Source organism: Ursus americanus, chromosome 12 (assembly GCF_024610735.1).
Source record: "Ursus americanus isolate L20-20 chromosome 12, mUrsAme1.1.p, whole genome shotgun sequence".
NCBI lineage: Eukaryota > Metazoa > Chordata > Mammalia > Carnivora > Ursidae > Ursus > Ursus americanus.
Genome location: NC_142138.1, coordinates 10644774 through 10666773, shown reverse-complemented (window position 1 = coordinate 10666773; position 22000 = coordinate 10644774). Strand labels below are relative to the sequence as shown.

Here is a 22000-nt window from a genome sequence, read left to right as displayed (position 1 = left end):
TGGGATTCTCTCTCTCCTTTCCCCTCTGCCTCTCCCCTTCCCATGCACGCCTGGTCTCTCCCTCTCCAAAAATAAATAAATAAAAATACAGATCATTTTGAGAGCTTTAGTTAAACTATGGTGAATTTACAATTGCATCCATTTTTCCTTTCCTTCCTGGAATTCCACTAAAATTATAGTAATGGGATTTTTGAAAGATATAAACTCCTAAGAATATATAAAAGGAGACAACTGAGAAAAGAAGTTGAGGGAGTACCATAAATTAGACAAGATGGGACGTGGGTAGAGTTGAACGGTCTCACTTAGTAGAGCACAGAAAGCTAAAACGTGTGTCTACAGAAGTAGATGCCACGTCAGTTTGGCTCGGAGAACTCCAGAAAGGTTCTGCACTTGAAAGTACACAGAGCTGCAGGAGGCCAGGTGAAGCAAGGAGGTGAAATCAGGGGCATTGGCTGGAATTTTGTAACTGGAGCAGTTAGATCCGTCAGTCCCTTCCAGTTCATGTAATCAGGGGACTCATCCACCCATCTCTACCGCCCTTCCTGTGCCTCACAGGGAAATTCGGTCCACCTGTGTGTGTTGGGGGAGCGGAGATGATGAGCACATGCGTCCCACAAATGAGTGGACATCTGCACTCGAGTGGGGGATCCCCATAAGACTGCTGTCAGCTGGGCATAGGCACACCCTCACCCCCTAGTTGGGGGTGAGAGGAGACTTCTCACTGAGCCTCTCTGAAAAGATCTCCAAATTCTGCTATAAAGGGGAGTCCTCCCCATCCCATCCTCTCAAGAGTAAACAGGTCAGACTGTCACCCATCACCTTTCCTTGAGGAGCCATCACCTGACAAGTTCCACTCACACGCACAGCAGTTCGGCACCTCACAGTTACATACGAGCAGAAAGCCAGAGTCAAAGCTTCTAACAGAAAGAGACTAAACAAACAGAAAAGAGGGTCTCTAATGAACCAGAGACAATGCAGGAAATAGAAGAAAAAAATTTAAATCTTGTCTTAAGTTCTTCGGAGATGTGAGAAGATACAGTGACCGTAAAACAGAAATGGGATGCAAAAAGAAGGAACAATCCGAGAACAAGAAAGAATTTTTGGAAATTAAAAATCGATGAGCCAAGATAAACATGTCAATAGCTAGGATAAAGTTGCAGAAATCTCCCAGAAAGTAAAACAAACAAGATGAAAATAGAAGAAAATCAGAGGTGTCCAACATCCAATTCTCTATAAGAGTTTTCGAGAGGGCTAAAAAATGGAGAGAAAAATTTCCCAGAGCATGTAAGAAATTTTCTCAGAAGTGGGAAGTATGCACAGCGCTATGAATTTTTTTAAAAAAGAAAGAAGAAAATCTCACGCTGTGGTACATCACCATGAAAACTACAGAAAACTGGAAATTAACAGAAAATCCTTTAATGGTTCTGAGGGAATAAAAGAAGTCTCCACAAAGGACTAGGAAGAATGGCTCCAAACATCATAAGCAACACTGGAATCTAGAAGACAAAGGGAAATGCCTTTGAAATTTGAAGGGAAAATTCTTTCAAACTAAGAATCTCATATATGGCCAGACTACTATCCGAGGTAAGGGGAGGACGAAGGCATTTTTGCTCATGTAAGGACTCAGAGAGGTCGAGTAATGTGCTTAAGGCCACACAGCTACTTATGGGGGGTTAAGATTAGAACCCAAGTCTGTTTGGCTCCCAAGCCAGTGCTTCCTCCACGGACTCCCGTCCGCGTGCTACGCAGGAGCGTGCGGGTCAAAGTGTTTGAAGACTGTGAACAACTGGGAAGTCAGTACCGCCTGCTATAACCCCAGCTCTTCCTGTACTTTCAGGAAATTAGTTACTTCCAGTTTCCTGGGGAGCTCCTGATGAGGATGCTGAAGATGCTGATCCTACCACTGGTGGTCTCCAGGTGAGGAAGGGGCACGTGTTTGGCGGGGAGGTCAGGGCTGGGAGGGGAGGGCGTCAGTGGCACCACGGATTTCAGGCCCATTCAGTGGACTTTTTCATGACCTGAACAAGTGATTTGGTGTCAGGGGATGCGACCCGACTCCCAGGTAGCTCAGGGCCAGGGAGGTCAGGGATGGCTTCCCAGAGGAGAGGCTCTTTATGGTGAAAGCAGCAGGGCATGGGGAAAAGACAACTTTGGAGACACTCATGAGATGATATCCTGGCTCAGCTGTGCAACCTTGCACAGGTGCCCAGACTCCTCTGAGCTTCAGTTTCCTCATCTGCGAAATGAATAACACCACCTACTCGAAAGGGTTGTTGTGAGAGCCACCCGAGGCTATACATATTTGTGTTGCTAGATGTTGGGGCGTGGGGCTGGGTTCTTGCTCAAGCATGAAAGACCTTGTATGCCAGCCTAAAGAATTCACACTTTATTAACTGGGGGAGGGCCACTGGAAATCACTGGCGATCACCTGTCCCCTATCACTGACATGCTAGGTCACCAGAGCTAGCCCCTGCCCCATCTCTGTGTAATGAGCTGGCCGCTCCAGGTGGTGTCTGAGAGCCCTTCTTTGCTCTGAGGCTGTGGGCTTGGAATCCTCACCTCCCAGGATTTCTGTGCAGGGAAGGACAGGGACACACCTCTCTGAGGCCTGTGTGTGGGGGTAGTGGGCTCTGTCCCCTGGGGCAGGGTCATCATTTCCCGCTGCTGAGCAGTGAGCCAGCTCCTCCCCTCCTTTCCTTCCAGGGCAGGGAGGCCAGTTAATGGTACCCTCTGCTCCCGTGAGGTGGGGGGGGGGGGGGGGAGGGAGGGGAGGAGAAAGGAGGTGCGGGCTGGGGGGCAGGGGCGGCTTTGTCAAGTACAGTTCAGCTTCCTGCAGGCAGCGTTTAGGTCTCTCAGGACTCAGTCTCCCAAGGATCTTGCTGACATGCTGCCTCCCTTCCTCCAAAAGCTTTCCCTGGCTCCTCAACCCATTCTAGTTGTTGTCTCCTCTTTATGCATCTTTTGAGTCATTCACGGAGTCTGTCAATCAGTGAAGGTCACCAGTAGCTTCCATGGTGCCCTCTTGAATTCCTCCTCCCAGCTGTTGCCTCTTCTCTGCCCCTCCGTCCCAGTCTCTCTTCCTCCACGAGACTTCTCAGGACTTCCCTCAACTTCCCTCGTCCATCCTCGTGGCTTTGACGAACCACCTGCAAGCCCGACACTCCCAAGTACGCCCAGGCCTCTCATCTGAACCCCACACTCAAACTCCCTCTTCGACATCTCCCCTGGATGCTTAACACGCACGTGTCCCAAATTCAGTGCAATCAGCTTGAGATTTTACCCTGCAAACCAGTTCCTTCTCCTGATTTCTGCTGGTCCGTAAACGGCAGCTCCATCCACCCAGTTCTTCAAGCCCCCTTGCTTATCCCCCTCCCACTTCCAGTCAGCCAGTCCATCAGTGACTGCGGCTGGTTCATCCTCCCAAATCCAACCCAGCTGCCTCCCCACCACGCGGTCCAGACTCCATGGTCACCTCACCGGCCTCCTTGCTTCCGCTGTTCCCCTCCCACCCTGTTCTCCACCCCATGGTCAGAACCACCTCCTGAAAAGCCACCTGGGCTGTGCTATCCCTTAACCTAAAACCCATCCATGGCTGCCATGGTATTTCAAACAAACCCTCCCACCCTTCCCCTGATCTCAGAGGCCCCTGCCTGATCCTCCCCTGCCTGCCCCCTATTTCATCCCAGGCCCCACTCACTCCAGTCCCACGGGCCTTGTAGACCAGACCAACCACTCCCCTGCCTCGGGGTCTCCACACAGGCTGTTCCTTCTGCCTGCAACACACTTCCCCGGCACTCTACATCTCTTCCTCCTCCTCTTCGTTTAGATCTCCACCTCCACATCATGGCCTTAGACAGGCCCGCCCCGCCGCCCGCCCTCAGCACCGACTTCACTCTGCCTCACCGAGCCCTGCCTCTTTCCCTACACGGCACTTGGCACTGACCTAACCTTGTCATCCTGTCTGCACTCACTTGGCCCCTGTTTAACTCCCATGGGACTGCAAATTCTGTAAAGGCAGAGATAGTACTCTGCGGAGGTTCCACTCTCCACCTAGCCAAGTGCCGGCACACAGTAGGTACTCCATAATACTTGCCAGGTGAGTTAGCGAAGGAATTCAACAATCATGCCCCGACTTGGCCCCGTCGTGGGAGCTGCCGATACAGAGATGCCTGAGGTTCAGTCCCTGAGGAGCTCAAAGGCTGTGAGGGAGACAGACTAGAAAACACACGGTTACAGGACAGCTAAACAAGTGTGTTGGTGGAGGAAGCACAGGACTCTATTTTTTCTTCTTTTTTCCTGTTTTTTTTTTTGTGATATAAAGCGCAGGACTCCTGTTAGGCAGCTTTACCAACCTTGACCGCTGGCCATCCTTACTGCCCGGGCATTGCCTCTTACTCAGAACACAAACACCCCAGAGGCAGAGGCCCTGGCACAGACCTGGAGTCACAAGACCTGGGGTCCTGCCCTGGCCCTGCCATTGCCTGGCTGTGTGACCTTGGGCAAGTCATTTAACTTTTAAAAAGTCCTGGAGTCAGGGGCACCTAGGTGGCTCAGTCAGTTAAGTGTCCAACTCTTGATCTCAGCTCAGGTCTTCATCTCGGGGTCGTGGGTTCAAGCCCCAGGGTGGACTCCACACTGGGCATGGAAACGACTTCAAAACAAAACAAAACAAAACAAAACACCCTGGAGTTGGAGTGAGAGGCCTTGGTACCTGACCTGCTTCCTCCACAAATTACCACGTGATCTTAGGTAAGGCACCCTCCCTCTGGGCCTTGGTTTACCCAGCTTTCCTAGTGACAAAGGCCCTGTCTGACTCTCCGAATCCTGGCTCTCAGAGGCCCAGTCTTTCTCCCCTAGACGAAAGTGCGTTCTCGCGCTGGGAACGGAATGTGGTATTAACTTGAGAAAAGCCAGTGTGTGTTCACACATTTCCTTTGTTTATTATACAGTTTGGGCTGGTGCAGAGCAGCTGTGTCACCGAAAACTAGAAGTGCTTTCACAGTTTCCTACTCAGGGAGAATTAAATCTTCTTTGGGGGAAAAGGACACATTTCTGAGCCCCAAACCCTCCATCCCTGAACTCGTCTTCCTTTGGTTTGAACCGGTCTGTAGTCCATCCAATCCATCGGGCGCCCACAGTCCCCTGAGCTCTTGCTCCTGGCCAGTTCAGGGCTGCTGAGCCCTGTCCTCAAGAGGCAACCACGCTGGTGTGGGGGGTCATCACTTAGGATGGAGCAAAATCACTGGAGCTGCTTTGCCCATTCAGATGACAAGATGCCAGGCTTCACACCGGGCTTACTAAACCAGAACTGCCCAAGGGACCCAAGTAGGGGTTTGCTTTAAAAGTTCCACAAGTGTTCGAATGGTTAAAACAAAACAAAACAAAACAAAACAATCCTTGTACCTTGGGATCGCAGCTTCTGGCCTGATAGCTAAAGAGGGTAGCAGAAGGCTGCTGCTCCTCGGGCCGCAGGGGCTCCACGCTGTAACCCCAGGAGACAGGGATTTTTCTGCCCTGTAATTGCTCCAGCGCAGGGGCCTGGGATGGAGCCCCACATCCGACTCTCTGCTCAGCGGGGAGTCTGCTTCTCCCTCTCCCTCTGTGTTCTCTCTCTCTCTCATAAATAAATAATTGCTCCAGGGCAGTGGGAGGATACACATGAAGGCACATTTGCTTCCGGTTCCAATAACCAGTAATTCTGGGCCCTGAAGCCTGGCACCCATGATTCCAGATGCTCCCGCCTCTTCTCCAGCAGCACCTGCCACCCTGTCCCTACGCCAAGTCCTGCAACCAGGCCCGTTTCCTCATTGGTCCCTAAGTATTCCCACGCACATTCCTTCCTTCATTCCTTTGCTCAGGTTGTTTCCCCTCCCACCAATGCCCTCTTCCCTCCCTGATGAAAGTTCCCACTCTGTGTTCAAGACCTAGTTCAAGGTTCTGTTTGAAGTTCTCCCAGCTCCTCATTTATTGATAACTATTGATGATGACCTGTCTCCACCGCGATGCTGCTCATACCCCGGATGTACTCAGTATTGTCCGTGCAATGATTTCACAGTCACGGCTAGCATATCACATGACGGGGTACAGGCCCCCCCGCCTTTTTTTGTATAGTAGTGACATAGAAATAAATCAGCATTCCTATCTGGACTAGCCACTCCTACTGCTGACTGAGAATTCCCTCAGCCAAGGCCACCTGTCACTGTGACCCCTCCGAGAAGGACCAGGTGCATCACTGTGTTTTTAGGTGACATACTGGGAGGGGGTCAGGTTCATTCTCCCCTTGCCAATGGTGGTGGTCAGCGTAACTGATTTTTGCAGGAGACAGAAAACTAATAAGACAAGCAAAGAGGGATGGTGAGATATAACGAAGTCTGGGTCGTAATGGTGCGTGGCTGACACAAAGGATGAAAAGACCCTGTGCTGCTTTAAAGGGTCTCACCATCTGGCAGGCGGACAGTCAGAGAGTCACTTTGTTTTAGAGAAAGGAGGCCCAGCTCGAGGGAGGAAGGGCCAGCCGGCCTGGGTTGGAGTCCGGCTCAGTCAGTCTGCCCACAGTCCTGCACCTTCCGCTCTTGGGCCTCTTTTCTCTAGACTCCACTCGAAGCCAGCACCTGGCCTGAGCCCCCTCCTCAGACAGGCACGCCACGGCCCCGCTGAGTGTAACCTCCCGTTGGCCAGTTGTGGCTTCGTAATTCACAGTGCGGGCGGCGACCCCTCGGTCCTGGCCAGTGTGGCTGAGAATCTGCGGGGGACTCCAGGGGAGGGGCTGGGGCTTTGGAGTCACTCACTGCAGGTGTGAACCTAACCAAGTTTCTCAGCATCTGAGCCTTAGTGACCTTCCCTGTAAAAAGGGAAGAGCACCCACCGCCCTTCTGAGAGTGAAATAAGATAACGTCCTTGGAGAACCCAGCATCACTCCTGATATGTCATGAATGGCGCCTGTTTTCTTCTGACTCATGAAAGCTTCACCAGGCTTCTCCAAGGCTCAGAAGAGGTGTTTCATGAAACCCTCCACCTCGGTTTCTGCTCTCAGCAGGCAACCCCTTTGCGTGACTTCTTCCTTCTTCACGCTTTTACTCAGCACTGCTGCTTACTCATCACTTCCTCTGGGAAGCCTCTCTGGGCTCAGGCACACTTGGGAACACGGATACAGACCTGCACACCGTGTTCATGGCAGCCTTCGCAGGTGCACGGACTAGGTACCATGAGTGTCCACGTGACACACGTGTCACCCATGCCCAGCAGCTTTCCCCAAGCCATGGTTGCCGCAGTTGCCTCATCCTCCACGAATTCCTACTGCTCACTGCCTCTTGCTTTCCTCTGCCCTCACATTCCTGCAACTAGTCCTGCAACCTTTGCCAGTCGCCCAGTCACACACATATCCCTTGCTTCAAATAGCACACAGATTTAGTAATTTCACTGACAGATGGGAACAAGATCACAGGGAAGGGTTATATTGAGGAGTGTAAGCCCTTCGGCCATCTCTCGGTTTTCTCTCTCGCTCTGTGTATATTTATTATCTATCACTCTGGAACAAATTACCACAAACTTAGCCATTAGTTATCTACCACTTTCCATGGGTTGAGAGCCCAGGCATAGCTTAGTTGGATCCTCTGCTCAGGGTCTCACGAGGCTGCAGTCAAGGTGCACGCTGAGCTGTGTTCTCATCTGAAGGCTTGGCCAGGGAAGCATCTATTTCCAAGCTCACCTAGGTCATTGGCAGAAGTCATTTCCTTGTGGGTATTTGTCTAACGACCCAGTTTAATAGCTATCAGCTGGAGGCCACCCTCAGGTCCTAGAGGCTACCAGAGGTTTCCTGCCTTCTGACCCTCGCCAAAGGCAATCCCAACATGGCTTTCAGCTTCATCAAGGCCAAGAGGAGGATCCCTCACTCTCCAGTCTTCTGAGATGGTCTTCTATAACATAATCATGGGAGTGACATCCCATCACCTTTGCCATATCCTATTAGTTAGAAGCAAGTCACAGATCCCACCTACACTTAGGGAGGGAGATTATACAAGGGTGTGGATCACTGGGGGGTCCACATAGGGTGTATCCACCTCTTTCATTCTCTCTCCCCACCTTCCTTCTCTCTACCCCTATTCTAAGACCAATCAAAAATCCTGTTCTCCTTGTCTTTCAAAAGTTACCTCCACTCCTGCGCTGTTCTGGAGTGGGGCAGGGTGGAGGCACTGCTCAGCTTCTGGTCCACGTGGCTCATCAGGGAATTTCTTCTAATCAGGGACAACTCTCTTATCATAAAAAGAATTCTGAAGAAAATGAATTCTTCTATCTCTTTTACAGGAACATTGCAGGGCCTGCTAGATAGCAGGTGCCTAATAAATGCATATTAAATGAGTAAAGAGCAGTGGAAAGGCAGCTGAGGCAGAATTCAGGGAAGTTTCATGACCAACATTTGAACTGACCCTTGGAGGATGGTTTGGAGTTGCCTTTTAAAAATGTTTTTGTACTTTAAAAAATTCTGTAATTATAAACATTATAGAGAATTGAGAAAAAAGATCCCCTTATCATCCCACAATCCTAATTCTGCCACTGTGATCTTTTCCCCTATAAATGGTTGCTCTTATCATTCTTAGTAGTGACTCACCAGGCCCAGGGTGTAGTCCTTGGCTGACTGGCTCAGAAGCTCACCCTCATCTGAGCTCTGGAGCTGCTAAGGCCGGTCCTCTGATGCTGGCAAGAAGGAACAAAATAAAGGAAATGCCAGTGTATTCATTCACAGAGATAAACACAATCACCAAGGAGGACAGGTGCACACAGTCTCTGGCCGGAGCATTTCTCCCTGTAGCTCACCACTTGGGCAATGCACTGGTTCCATGTTTGCTGACAAGACAATCTAATTTTCTAATTGTATAGCCAGTGTGACTCCGGGTCCGCCAGTTTAGTTAATCTCTGGGTCCCATCTGGTGGAGTCCCATCATATATGCATTTAACTTAAGTAAATTCAGTTACATATGCTGTGGAAAACAGAGAGTTTAAAGGAGGCAGGAGGCTGCCCCCATTCCAAGGGCTGTGCTCCTGAGTGAGCACACCATGGGAGAGGTGGGTGTGCTTCGCACTGAGCCGGTCCCAGTTCCCACGTGCCTCTCCAACTGTGAGCATCTCCCCACAGCAGTTGTGATTCTAGGCCATGAAGAGAAGGTTGGGATTCTTTCTCTTTACATCATGGCTGCTGAGTGTATGCTGACTTCTTCCACTAGTGTTCCTTAAAGAAACAGCAGCACACTTCACAATCAGGAAGCAAACTGTCTTGAGTGAATTTACTTGCAATTATACCTCCTCAACTTTACGAGCAACCTAAGGGATCTCCGAGGCAAATTTAATTATCGTTGGCTTTTGTTTTCTGTACTGACTTCAGAACTGAATGTGCCGAATAAGGTCTGCTCCTCTGTACAGTGGGAAGCCTAACATCTTCCTCTTGAGGCTTGTACCCCAGTGGCCAAAGTCAGCTTACTTCCTTTAGGGGAAGCTTCCAGCCAAGTAGCTAGAACTGGAAGATTTGATCTTGCCACTAGCCCTGTTGCTCTGGTTCCTTCCACATGGTGTCGCTGTTGAACACAGACCCTGTGCGGTCTGGTTCAAGTCAGCACACTGCCTCCTGCAGGTGCGTATCCCTGTATCCCTGCTCTGGCTTCTAGATCCCCTTAAGTTCCTGGTGATTGTTCCTCCAAGCAGCCTCAGTCATGCCCTGAGCTTGGCTCCTTGGGATTAAGCCCTTTTCCCTCCTGTTGGGTTAGCCTTGGGGGCTTTTATTGCCCATAGATCTTGGTCATAAGTACTCTAGAATACCCTGACCCTAACTTCAAAACTCAAGGAGCAGGGCGTGGGATCTTAGTCTCTTTCTCACAGAAGGCGCCTGAGCCTCTCATGTAAACTGATGCACTTTTCATACTCTGCATGCAGATCTTAAGGTCTCAAGGTCTCGAGGTGTTTCCGTCAAACCATGGAAGTCTCTCCTTTCCCCTGGACTAAGTGTGCCTTCTTACCTTATATTTGGTATTTGAAAATGTTTCTTTTTTTTTTTTTTTTAAGATTTTGTTTATTTATTTGAGAAACAGAGTGAGCGAGAGAGAGAGCACAAGCAGGGGAAGCAGTGGAGGGAGAGGGAGAAGCAGGTTCCCCACCAAGCAGTGAGCCCGATATGGGGCTCGATCCCAAGACCCCAGAATGATGACCTGAGCTGAAGGCAGATGCTCAACTGACTGAGCCACTCAGGTGCCCCTGAAAATGTTTTCTAAAAATGAAATTGGCTACAAGGAGACTAGCTGTCTCTACCTATGAACATAGAAGCCTCAGACGAAATGTAAAAAATTCTGCCTCCCAGTACATTGGCACAGGAATATTCTGATGATTAGGACTGCCACAGCACTGTCACATCCTTGAACCAGGGCCTGCCTCCCATGGGTGGTGCTTGGGTGGGTCCTGAGTGCTTTGTGGCTCTCAGCTCTTTCCTCTGTACCTCACTGCTGATTGAACCCATGCTAATCATTCCTCTTCCAATAGAAAAGTCAAGTCTTTGGAGACTTGGTGGCCTTCCTTTCCCACTTTCTCTCAGTAATAGCACCTGTCACTACTCTGACCCCTTTGGCTTTTAATTTATAGTTTATCCCAAAGGGTATTGGCAACTTTCTGTTCCTTTAAGAACTTAGGGGAGATGTCACTGCCCGCAAAAATAAGTCTGTGTGTTTCTTCTTTTTTTTTTTTTCTTTTTCATTCAATGCGATGTCATAAGAATTGTCCACGCTGCACCCTTGTCTCCATAATCTTGTTTTCATCTTCCATTCGGGCCAGAGCAGAGTTTGCGAAACCCTTTTCCTTTCATTCGACACTTAGGATGCTGCTGGATGTCCTTTTGGGGCATCACTGTGTCCCACAACTCTGGAGTTACCTCGAGGTCTGTTATTTACCACACTCCTGGCCTCAGCCATAAAAGAGACATGATGCCGTCAGCCAACTGACAAAGCCATTCCCAGCAGGTGCTTTCTTATTTTTACTTTTTCATGGCCCATTAAGGCCCCAATTGGGCTGGAGTTTGCTTCTGAGCTTAGGAAGTCAACAGCGCCTTGTTTTCACACATCCCCAGACAAGCGACACCAGGAAGCAGGGGTGGGTCAGACCAGCATCTGGATCCAGCAAGGGCCTCCAATTCTCCACTTGTTCTTTGCCAAACCCTCCTCTCCCCTCATTCTTCAATTTCTTAAACCAGGCATCATTCAAGGGAAACTAAATCCATGTGTTTGTGATTCACTGATGCTGAACATGGCAGAATGTTTTGTAAGCTTCACATCACAGCAAAGAAATCCAAGTGCGTGTGTGGGTTTGTGCGGGACCACGTGGTGTCTTCACCTGTGTGTACGGTGTGTACGTCTGTGTGTGCATGTGCATTCCTGTGCAAGTGTTGTTTTCCGTTCAGTTTCTTGTAAGAATTTTAAACTGATTTTTCTTAGAATCAGGAAATCATGTTTGGCCAAAGAAACCTAACACTCCCTTCTCCCCCTTCCTGAGGAACTCTAGCTTGGCAGAAAACACCCAAACACCCACGTTCTAACTTATTGGAGAAGGTCCTGGGCCACGCAGCCGTTGCAGTCTGGGAGCCAGTGTGCAGGGGGCAGCTGCCCCGGGCTCCCCAGCACACAGTGAGTGGGAGGGAGGCAGGAGTAGTGGGCAGCCTGTGCTCTGGCTCTGCCCCTCAAACCATGGGGCAACTTCTCTCAGCAAAACTCTGCTGACCTCTCCAATGGGAGCCCTGGGATCTGTCCTTGGCCCTCTTGCCCAGTCAGCTGACCGCCTTACTCATCAGGAGGGGGAACATGGCCCAGCTGTGGGCTGCGGGTGGGGTCAGACCATCAGCCTGGTGACTCCGAAAACCTCCTCGGACTCCCATGCTCTTTCCCCCGTCCAGGCAGAGAATTCCTACTCATCCTGCAAGGATCCATTCAGCAGCCACCTCCTCCAGGAAGCCTAGACCCTGCTTCTGGACTCTCCCAATCACAGCCATGACCCAGGGCTCCGTGCTGTCCAGTACAGGTCTCTGCACCAACTGGCTGGAGCTTCTCAAAGACCACAAGCCCACCTCATTCATTCCTGGGACCCACAGCACCCAGAGCAAGTATTCAACACAGGGCAGGCTAGGAACATATCAGAGTTTGGGGAGGTGGGGGAGGTTTTGAAAAGTTCCCATTGCCCTTCTCTGTGGAGAACCACTGCCCTAGAGGGTCTCATTCAACCTGGAGAGAGCTTCACTTAGGCAGCCCAGTCTGAGCCCTTGGTGGAGAGACACCAGGAGCCCCGCTGGTGGAGGAAGAGAAGGCAGGAGACTCAGGTTCCCTCCTACTCTGGGGGCGGGGGCTCCTAGCCATGGCATGGTGGCACGGGTCATAACCGGGCAGCCCAAGGACATAGTTCAGTAGAGATGACAGGCTGCAACTGTGGAGCAGAGAGGTGGGCCTCTGTGGGACACTCCAGCTTCCTCACACCTGATGTTCTTTGTTTTGTGGGAAAGAAAGGGGTATGAGTTCGGCTCTCATAGAGGTAGGAACTGGATGGGACCCTTGTTACACTTGGGCTCACAGCCTTCCTGATGGAAAGTGGTTGGGCATGGTCGATGGTCAGACCGGGAGCTCTGAGGGCTGCAGCTTTAGCTCCTCCAGCTTCTACTTTCGGTTCCATTCAGGCTTGCTATTTGCAAGCCCCAATTAAGCGTTGTTCTGGTGCCCAGGGGTCTGGCTGGGAAGCAGGGACCTTCAGAGGGCGGTGGGGGATGACCAGGCAGCGGTGTCCCACTAGACCCATGCCTGGCTCTGTGCCCGCCCTCCTCCTTTCCCACTCCATCTCTGCACTCCGAGCCCCACAGCCTCTAAAGAGGAACCAAAAAGCTTCGGTCTGTGTCACTCCAGAGGGCAGGGCTGGGCCCAGAACAGGGAATTCTCTTCCCTGATTGTGGATTTCATTCTGGCGCCAGGAAGGACTGTCTAATAAGCACAGCTAGCCCATATGGAGGGGCTAACATGAGGTAGTGAGTTCTCTGTCATCTGACGTGTGCAAGCAGAGGCGGTAGAGAAATGTGTGCCCTTGGTAGGGGGTACTGGGACCAGAGGACCCTGACTTTAGCCAAGTGGGAGTCTGGGCATCCTGCCTCAGGTCTTAGAAAGAGTTGGCTTGAGGGTGGGGGCGTGGCAGAGCCATCTGGGAAAAGTAATGCGGTGCTAACGTGGCACTTGCTGTCAGCTGCTGGGCCTGTCATCTGCTCCAGGAAGAAAGCAAGCCATGATGCTTGGAAGGGCTGAAGGGATTCTCATGGGCCCCCAGATGCCTCCTTCCAGCTGCCTTTCTGGTGGACTCCCTGCAGCTGCATCCCCGGGCTGGCTTGGGGGAGCCTCCCCAACTGGGTCAGCTGAGGCCAGAGCCCAGGGACTTGGCCATGGGGCTCAGGGCTCCTTCCTGTCTCAGACATCCTAGTGCCGGGATATTGTGACTATGGGTGTTGTCATGCTGGTAGACCAGGGTTTGAATCTACTTATTGGGTGGTCTTAGCAAGTTGCTTGCACACCTACAGTGACTGGGAATTCACTACTTCTCAAGGTGGTCCCTTCCAGGGCGGAAAGTTATTACTGGTGCTGAGCTGAGAGCTCCTTCCCTGTGGCTTGCCCCACCAATCCCAGCATTACCCAGCTTTGCTCTGCTCCCAGCTCCACAGACCCCCGCCCCCCTCACCTGCTTCCCCAGGCCCACAGCTCTGTCACCACTCCTACCTCAGCTGCAAGATGCACACCTCCCTCCCCTGTCCCTTTCCCAGTGGGTCTCAATGTCAGGGCGGGTCCATGGCCTCCTCCACAAGCTCCCAGGCTTCTGGCCCCAGAGGCAAAGGGCCCACCGGCCCTTCGGCAGCCCCATTCCCTACGTGACTCAACAAGCTGGCAGCAAACCAACACCAAAGTCCCCTTCCCATGTGCTGCTGCTGCTGCTGCTGCGGCTCGGCCCCCTACCCCCACCCCAGAGACTGTGCTCTCCCGGCTGTGGAAGCCAGGTCTGGCCCAACATATGTCCTTGCTCAGTTTTATCGTGTCAGAATTGGCCCGTGGTCCCAGCCTGCTGGGGTCTGCATCGTCCCAACTTCCTCGTCCCACACATTAGCTGTTCCTCCCAGCTTCCTGTCCTCTGCAAATCCGATCCACATGCTGTCAGCGGCCTTGGCCAACCCATTGATAAAAATGACCAGGAAGGGGAGGCTGAAAGAAAAGCCCTGAATCATACCTCCAGGGACCCTCACAGAGTTTCTTCACCCAGGAGACGGCACTGCCTGAGACAGTCACTCCCAGAAGTCCCCATCTGTTCCCAAAAGTTCCAGTGCCAACTATCTCAATGTCACACAGACATACAGTGCCAGGGGTAGTCCCATAAACCTGGTGAGGGGACCAAAACTGGTCCAGGGGACTTGCTCTCAGGGAACCCACAATGGGTGCCTATAGTCATCAGAGCTAAGCTGACCTTTTAATAATCTCGTCTAGAATGGCATCCTGGTTTAACAACACACTCAACAAACCTGCACCCAGACCAGGCCCTGGGCTCTGAGGACCTGAAGCTGAGCCAGATCCAGCCCTTCCCTGGAGGAGCTCACAGTCTGCTGGGGCAGGCAGTCACTGGAGAGACAATGACATCATAGAGCAAATGCTAATAACTGGAATATATTGAATATTTATGAGGTACCAGGCACCGTGCTAAACCTAGATTAACCCTCACCACAAACCATCACTATCTCCATTTTATCCTTCAGTGGAAACAGAGGCACACAGAGGTTTGGGAACGTGACGAGGGCTCCCAGCTATTGAGGGATACATGTGGGAGCAGGCGGGAGATGCCTCGCCCAGCCAGGTGGGCCCAAAGGGGCCTCCGAGGGACGCGGTGCCTGAGTGGAGAACAGACAAATGAGCAGCAGGAGGGGACAGGAAAGGGAAGCAGGAGAGGCAGGGGCAAGGGGACTGGGTTCCTTTGGAATTCCCTGCCAGCTTACTGGTTGTGCCCTGGGGATTCGGAGGTGGGCATACCAGCAGAATGCCCTCTAACCGAGGAGAACAGGGTTCCCTCAGACGGAGGGTTGAAGCGGCACCTCGAGGAAGGCTTCCCAGAAGAAAGGACATCTAGGCTGGCCTTGGAAAGGAAAAGTGGAAATGGGTGGGGCTAGGGAAATGTGTATGGGATGCAGGGTGGGGGGACAGAGTTCCAGGCTGAAGGAGTTACCGTGCAAAGGCGGTTCAGAGCAGTAGGGAGACCAGGGTGGCTGGAGCGCGCAGGTGAGGAGCTGGAGCCTGACTCAGGCCACAACGGACTCAAGGCCATGAAGGAGTGTGCAAAGTTCTAAGGGCAGTGGGGAGCCTCCAAGGACTTCAAATGGGGGGGTGGGCAGCCAAGAGTCCAGGTACTCGGTCCACTGTCCCCAGCACAGTGTACGGCAGCAGCGGTGGCTCCCAGGGTCAGGTGGAGTCATGATACCCACCTCACCAGCTGGTGTTAGAACCAGGTGACGTCAGTAAACAGCCTCCTTCCCCCCTGTGAGGCACCCAGCAGCTGCTGCCTCCCTTCCCCCACCCCTGCAAGTGGAGCAGTTATCAGATTGAAACAGGCTGGGCCTTTGAGCCCAGCCCGCTCCCCAGTCACTGCAATCTCTTGATCCACAATCCCTGGGCTCTGTGTTGGTGGCCATATGGCTCACGAGGGAGTCCCAGACCTCTCAGCTCCCTGAGGCTCTTCCCCAGGGCCCTGAAGGACCATGGGGGCTCCAAGGAGCACCCAGCCAGACTGGGAGTAGGTGAGGCAAGGTTACTTGTTCTCCCCTCACCGTAAATTATGTGCCAGTAGGGGCATTGGAGGTCATCCTCATGGAACCTCCCACTCAGTCTAGAAGCCTTGATTGAGCATCTGAACAGTTGGCTGGCCATCCAGGCTCCACTTGGATAACTCCAAAGATGGGGAGCTCACCACCACAAATCCATCATGGGACAAGTTGTCAACTCTGAGAGTTGAACTACAGAGGCACGACATGGACTCCCATCAAATTAGAATCATGGTCAGAAAAACTGGAAGACACTTTTCTTGCACTGGAGTTAAACCAGCTCGGTATCACAGAGAGGTACTGGGAGCAGGGGAAGCCCCACGTTCTGAATCAGAAACCCCTGTTTTAGTCTAGACTCCACAGCTTCCCAGCTGGGTGGCTTGGCCAATTATCTCCCCATCCCTGAGCTCTATTTACCTTCTAACTTCAACTGCATGGTCCAGTAAGGTAGCCACTGGTCATAAGTGGGTTATTGAACCCTTGAAATGTGGCTAGTACAACTGAGGAGCTTAACTTTTTAAAAAAATTGATGTAAGTTAAAATATTAACTACCTGAAGCAGTGTAAACATTTTTATATTGATTACACATTGCAATGATAATATTTTGGATAGACTGGGTTAAATAAAGTATTAAAATGAATTTCACCAAAAAAACGAATTTCATTTTTTTTTCACTTTCTAAAATGTGACTACTAAGAAATTTAAAATTTTACAGTTGTGGCCTACCTTGTAATTCCATAGGGCAGCACCGACCTAGAATGTTTTTTAAGGATCAAATGAGTTGGATGTCAGGTGTTTGGGGACATCTAAGGTCCAGACAAATTATGGTTTCTGTGGATGCCAGGTACTCCAGGGATTGTGTTTTCTGTCCACCAGCAAGACATGCTCATCCTAGAAATAACAGAGAATGTGGATAAACAGTACAACAGAACAAAAATCACCCATAATCCCACCACGCAAAGATAGCTACTGTAAACTCTCTCTTGCTGGTGGTTTTTCTTCTGTGCATATCCACGAGTCCTCGCAAGCCACCCTACCCCAGCTTATAGGTTCTCAGGTCAATTTAAGAGCTTGGCCCAGAAGTCTGAGATCTTGAGGAGCCCCCTCTGATCAAAGGTGGGATCTTGAACTTGCTTTCTTATTACCATGAGTCCCTGGAGCGGCCCATGTGCTCGTGGGGCTTTCCTCATACTGAGCTCCCGGTCTTCTTGGCCACTGTCAGCGCCCCCAGTCACCAACGTGGCTGCTCTGTCAGCTGTTGCCGGCGCTCCCTCCACCCGAGCTCCCGCCTCCTCTCTCCAGCCAGTAGGAAAACCCTTCCCAGTTTGGAGGCTCCAGAGGGGAACTGCTTGGAGCCCAGGTGATGGAATTCTTTCCATGTTTTCCATCAAGCCCTCTTCTTACCAGAGCCCCTGGGTTGGGGCCTCTCTTGCTGTATCTAGAACCTACACTCCCTCCATTTCTGCATCCCGGTCAGTCCCCGAGTTGGAACCACCCCTCTGTTAGACCTCTTCTTCTTCAGGGTGGCCTTCTGAGGGGCCCTTAGCCCCTTTCTGCAATCTCATTGTCACGGACACGCCTCTCATGCACAATCCCTCAAGCATGTTTGCGCGGTGCCTCTGGACCACAAACCCGGAGAGGGCTCTCTGTCACAGGCTCTAGGGCCCCTTGCAGAGCTACGGACTAGCTCGGACCTTGTTTTCTCCACGTAAGCTCAAATAGGAACATCTTTTCAATGACACCATTGCTTCTAATGGATGCTTAGAACCCACTGCTTGGGTATGCTGTAACTTTTAATCTAACTCTGCATTGACGAGTCAGGGGCTGAGTCCTGGTCTAGTTCTGCATTGACATTCTTAGGTCAGTCCCAGATGATCGCTCTCACAAAATATTTTAGGGTCCCTTCCCTGTACACTTCACTTAGATGTTCTTAAATTTAAGGAGTTCTCCCTTTTCAGACAGCCAGCAAATTCTGCTGGATGTATTGTGCTGGACCCCACTTTTTCCTCTGTCCCCTTGGTCTGGCACTCAAGGCGACCCCCACTCCTGAGCACAGTCTGTCTGTCCCCCATATCACCATTCTTCTAATTTGACCTTAGCTCTGACCACATTAAACAGCACAGTGTGCCCCCACTTGCCAGCCTCCCTGTTGGCTACTGCTGTCTCATTGCCTGGGATATCTGCCCCATTTCCACATCCTCCCCATCCTCCTAAGAACCAACTCAAATGCCCCCTCCTCCAGGAAGTCCTTCCTGACTCTCCTAGTTCGAAGTGATCCCTCTCTCCTCTGAGTAAAGATAGCACATCCTTATCCTCTTGCCTATGGTACTAATACAGCAACCTTGGCTCCTGGTTCCTTGAGTCCACTTGTACGGGAGCATCTCAGTCTGTCTCCTTCCTGCCCTCCTGCCACACCAGGAGCAGCTTGAGGCTGGGGAGAGACTCTGATTTTTTTCTGTGGACACAGGGCATGGCATGAAGTGGGCATGCACTAAAAGTATGAATAAATACATGAAGGAAAAAAGGACAGGCCTGGAGTTGGGGGCCTGCGTTCTGGTCCAGTTGGCTGCTAGTGTTCTGTGTGATCTTGGGCAGGTCGTCCTCTCAGGGCCCCGGCTTCCCTGTGAGCTGAAACAGTTGGACTTGGCTGTGGGGGATTCTGCTGCGGTCAGAGGCCTTTTGGCCCTGGGCCGACGTGCTGGCCACAGCCTGGGGATCATCTCTCATGGATAATAACTATAAGGCAGCCCCCCATTTCCCTTGCCTACACAATCCCATTATGAGCCCTTCAGGATTTACGTCTGAGACCCACACTAAGTGCATCACTAACATATGGCATACTGGCAGACAAGGGATGAACAGAGATTGTAAACATTCATTCATTCACTCCTTCATTCAGCAAACTGCTACCAAGCTGCACTCAGGCTGGGCCCCCCGTGCCTGGCTCTGTGGACCCAGCATTGAACAGACCCAGGCCCAGTCCCGGAGGCACTTCCAGTAAACAGTCAGCAACTCAGTGAGGTGGGGGTTGAGGCAGAGGACAGCACAGGGCCTGTGGAAGCCCAGAGAAGGAGCCTTTGCCCCAGCCAGTGGTCAAGGAAGGTTTTCTGGAGGAGGAGATCCTTCAACTGTGTCTTAATAGAGCAAGGAAGAGCAGGGCACTCAGGCAGCAGCTACAGCCTGAGGTGGGGAGAAGCTTGCTGTGCTCGGCTCGATGCTGGGTGCTGCCTGCGCAGAGTCTAACGAGAAGAGGAGCAGGATGGGGAGGGATTATCCACTCTTGTTTCCGTGATTAAAACCAGACAAATACTTCCTTTATCTGAAAGAATGAAAGGGCTTTGGGGAAAAATCCTTTTGGCAGCAAAGCACAAGCATCTCCTTAACTAATCTCTCAACCCCACCCCACCAACAGCCATGAGAAGAGTAGCTCTGGGGCTGACCCGCGCTGGTAGGCCCAGAGCCCAGGGCAAGGCAGGCAGGGGTGGGAGGAGCCAAGGGGAGAGAGAATCACAAGCCCCCTCAACCCAACCTCCCACAACGATGAAGGGGAATCTGGGCCCAGGTGGTAACCCAAGATGGCCACAGGGTGGCACCTCTCTGAGAATCCACGGCCCCATTTCAGAGATGGGATCCTGAGGCCCAGAGATGTCCCTCAGGCAGTGGGCAGAGGCAGGACCAGGACCCAGCCCAGGGCTTTCACTCACTCCCATCATTAGTTCATTCAGCAAGCTTGCAGCAACCCCTGCTTGGTGGCAGCCCTGAAAGCTCACGCTGTGCACGCACTGGGGACCCACAGAGAAGTCACACCTGCCCCTCTCCTCTCGTGTCCTCAGTCTGAGAGAGACAGGTAGACAGTGACAGCCAGGGTCATGACAGAGGCCAGGGGCTGTGGAAGCCCCAGAATGGGCTCCTAACCCTGGGGGCAGGCAGGTAGTCCAAGATGTCACCAGAGAGGTGACATTGCACTTGGTCTTACCTAATGAGTAGCACTTGGGCCGAGTGGAGGAACCTGATTTTGACACCAAAGAAACAGTGCTGGCAAAGGCCTGGAGGTGTGCAAGGGTGTGGCTGCTGACCCTGGGCATGGGCCAGAGAACAGAGCAAGAAACCAGACTAGAAGGGCCACAGAACTGGATTGCTGAGGGGGGCGGTGCATGGTCACTCTGCCCTGTGAGGGTGGGGGGCAGAGCCAGGAGGAGTATGAGCGGGTCCCCCTGAGTGCCCACCCCGCCAACCCCCAGACCCTGACCCACATCGCTCTCCCAGCTTGATGTCTGGCCTCGCCTCCCTGGATGCCAAGACCTCCAGCCGCCTGGGCATCCTCACCGTGGCATACTACCTGTGGACCACCTTCGTGGCAGTCATCGTGGGCATCATCATGGTGTCCATCATTCACCCAGGCGGGGCAGCCCAGAAGGAGACGACAGACCAGAGCAGGAAGGCCATCATGAGCTCAGCCGACGCCCTGCTGGACCTCATCCGGTAACTCTCGCACCGACACCCTGCTTGGGAACGCCATGCCTGGGCTGAGGCCAGCAGCTCCACAGGCCTGGCCCCACGTGTCTGCCAGAGGCCACATAGGACATGGGGAGGGGGTTCTCAGGGTCTGCTCTTGATTTCTTGTGGCCACAGAGGCCACACAGTGTCTCTGTCCCCTCAGCCCTGTGCCCCCCACTGGGTTCACACTGCACTGTCTGCCTCCGTTAGACTGGGCGCACCTCCAGGGCAGGACAGGGGTCAGCTCCCCCGGGAGCCACACCCCAGCATGCAGCCTGGCACTGGGCAGGCATTAGCGGCTGTTTGCGGACTGAGTTTGCTTGTGTGCACCCAGCCTCTACCGGGGAAGGCCAGCGGTCACTCCCCCACTGTCTTCCTTATTGCTCTTCTTCTTGGTCCTCTTCTTGCAGACGAGGGAGTGAGGCTCAGAGATGACATGACTTTTCCAGGGTCATCCAGCAGGTCATGGAGCCAGGATTCAACCTGGGCCTGACTCCGAGGGCAGTGATTTTTGCCCGATGGTTCCCCTGCCTGAGCCACGTGGATGCTGCTAACCATCTGTTTCAGGGACCTGAGCCCTCCTCCGCAGAAAGCACTGTATACCCAGCGATGCATCCAAGCCTGAACCCCTTTTCCGAAGACTCCATGCAGGCCATGCCCCTCCTCTCCATCACCATTCACTCTTGCCAATGGCCGCCCTGTGCCAGGCACTCAAGCCTGGTCCTAGTCCCAGAGGAGGGAAAGGTTCAGGAACAGACAGCAACAACATGGGGGTGGAAGTCACGATGAGGGAGGCAGGGGCTGCAGGTGAGTGCAAAGAGCAGGATCAGGGGAGGTAAAGGGAGGGATGAGTGGCAGGGCCAGGGAGCCCGGAGCCCATTCTTCGTGAAGGCAAAGGTGTGCAAAGGTCCTGAGCTGAGAGGAAAAGCGTGGGGAGGAAAAGTCACCCACTCAGGGTGACTGGGGCACCAGGGGAGAGGGAAGTGGACAGTCACCGCTGGAGAAGCAAAGGGGTCCTATCATGAGGGACAATGTGACCCAGGCTGAAAACTGTGTTTTATCCCAAAGGCCACAGGAAATGGGCTTGAAACACAGAAGTGGCACGATCCCATTCAAAAGGCTCGCTCTGGCTGCAGAATGGGGGTGATAGGGGGACAGGGGAGGAGGGCAGGACAGGCAGGGAGAGGGACAGGATGGCAGTCCTGGGCACAGGGAGAGGACAGGCTGAAGGCTGTTCTGAAGGTAAAACCAGCAGGAGCCGGGCAGGGCAGAAGGGAGGGGGAGGGAGGAGGGGGCGGTGCTGATCGCCATGGCCTGGACATCCAGCTGTGTGGGCACCGAGTCGCAGGACAATGCCAGAGCCCATGTGGACATCCTAGGGAAGGTGTCCACCAGTGGTTGGCTGGTGGGTCTGAGTCTTTGGGAGAGTCTGAGCTGGAGACGGCCCATCTTGGGCCACTGTCTCTCATCTCTTGCATCCAATTTGTTGGCAAATTCTGTCAGCTCTACCTTCAAAATAATATCCCAGGCCTTGTCCCTTCTGTCGCCCTGTGCCAGTCTCACCATCTCCCAGACCACTATCATCTCTCACTGGAGGGTCCAACCACGTCACCCTGCTTTCTCTCTGCTTCCCTCTGGTGTGGTCTCAGCACA

General features: G+C 52.5%; 1 protein-coding gene across 1 annotated transcript in view; it reads left to right on the top strand.

The window, feature by feature from the left end:
• Positions 1–22000, top strand: part of SLC1A7 (solute carrier family 1 member 7) — a 40428-nt gene that overhangs the window by 2671 nt on the left and 15757 nt on the right. The window contains exons 2-3 of the mRNA XM_045799454.2: positions 1838–1917; positions 20117–20332. Of these exons, the coding sequence (XP_045655410.1) occupies positions 1838–1917; positions 20117–20332 (296 nt within the window). The remainder of the gene's footprint in view (positions 1–1837; positions 1918–20116; positions 20333–22000) is intronic.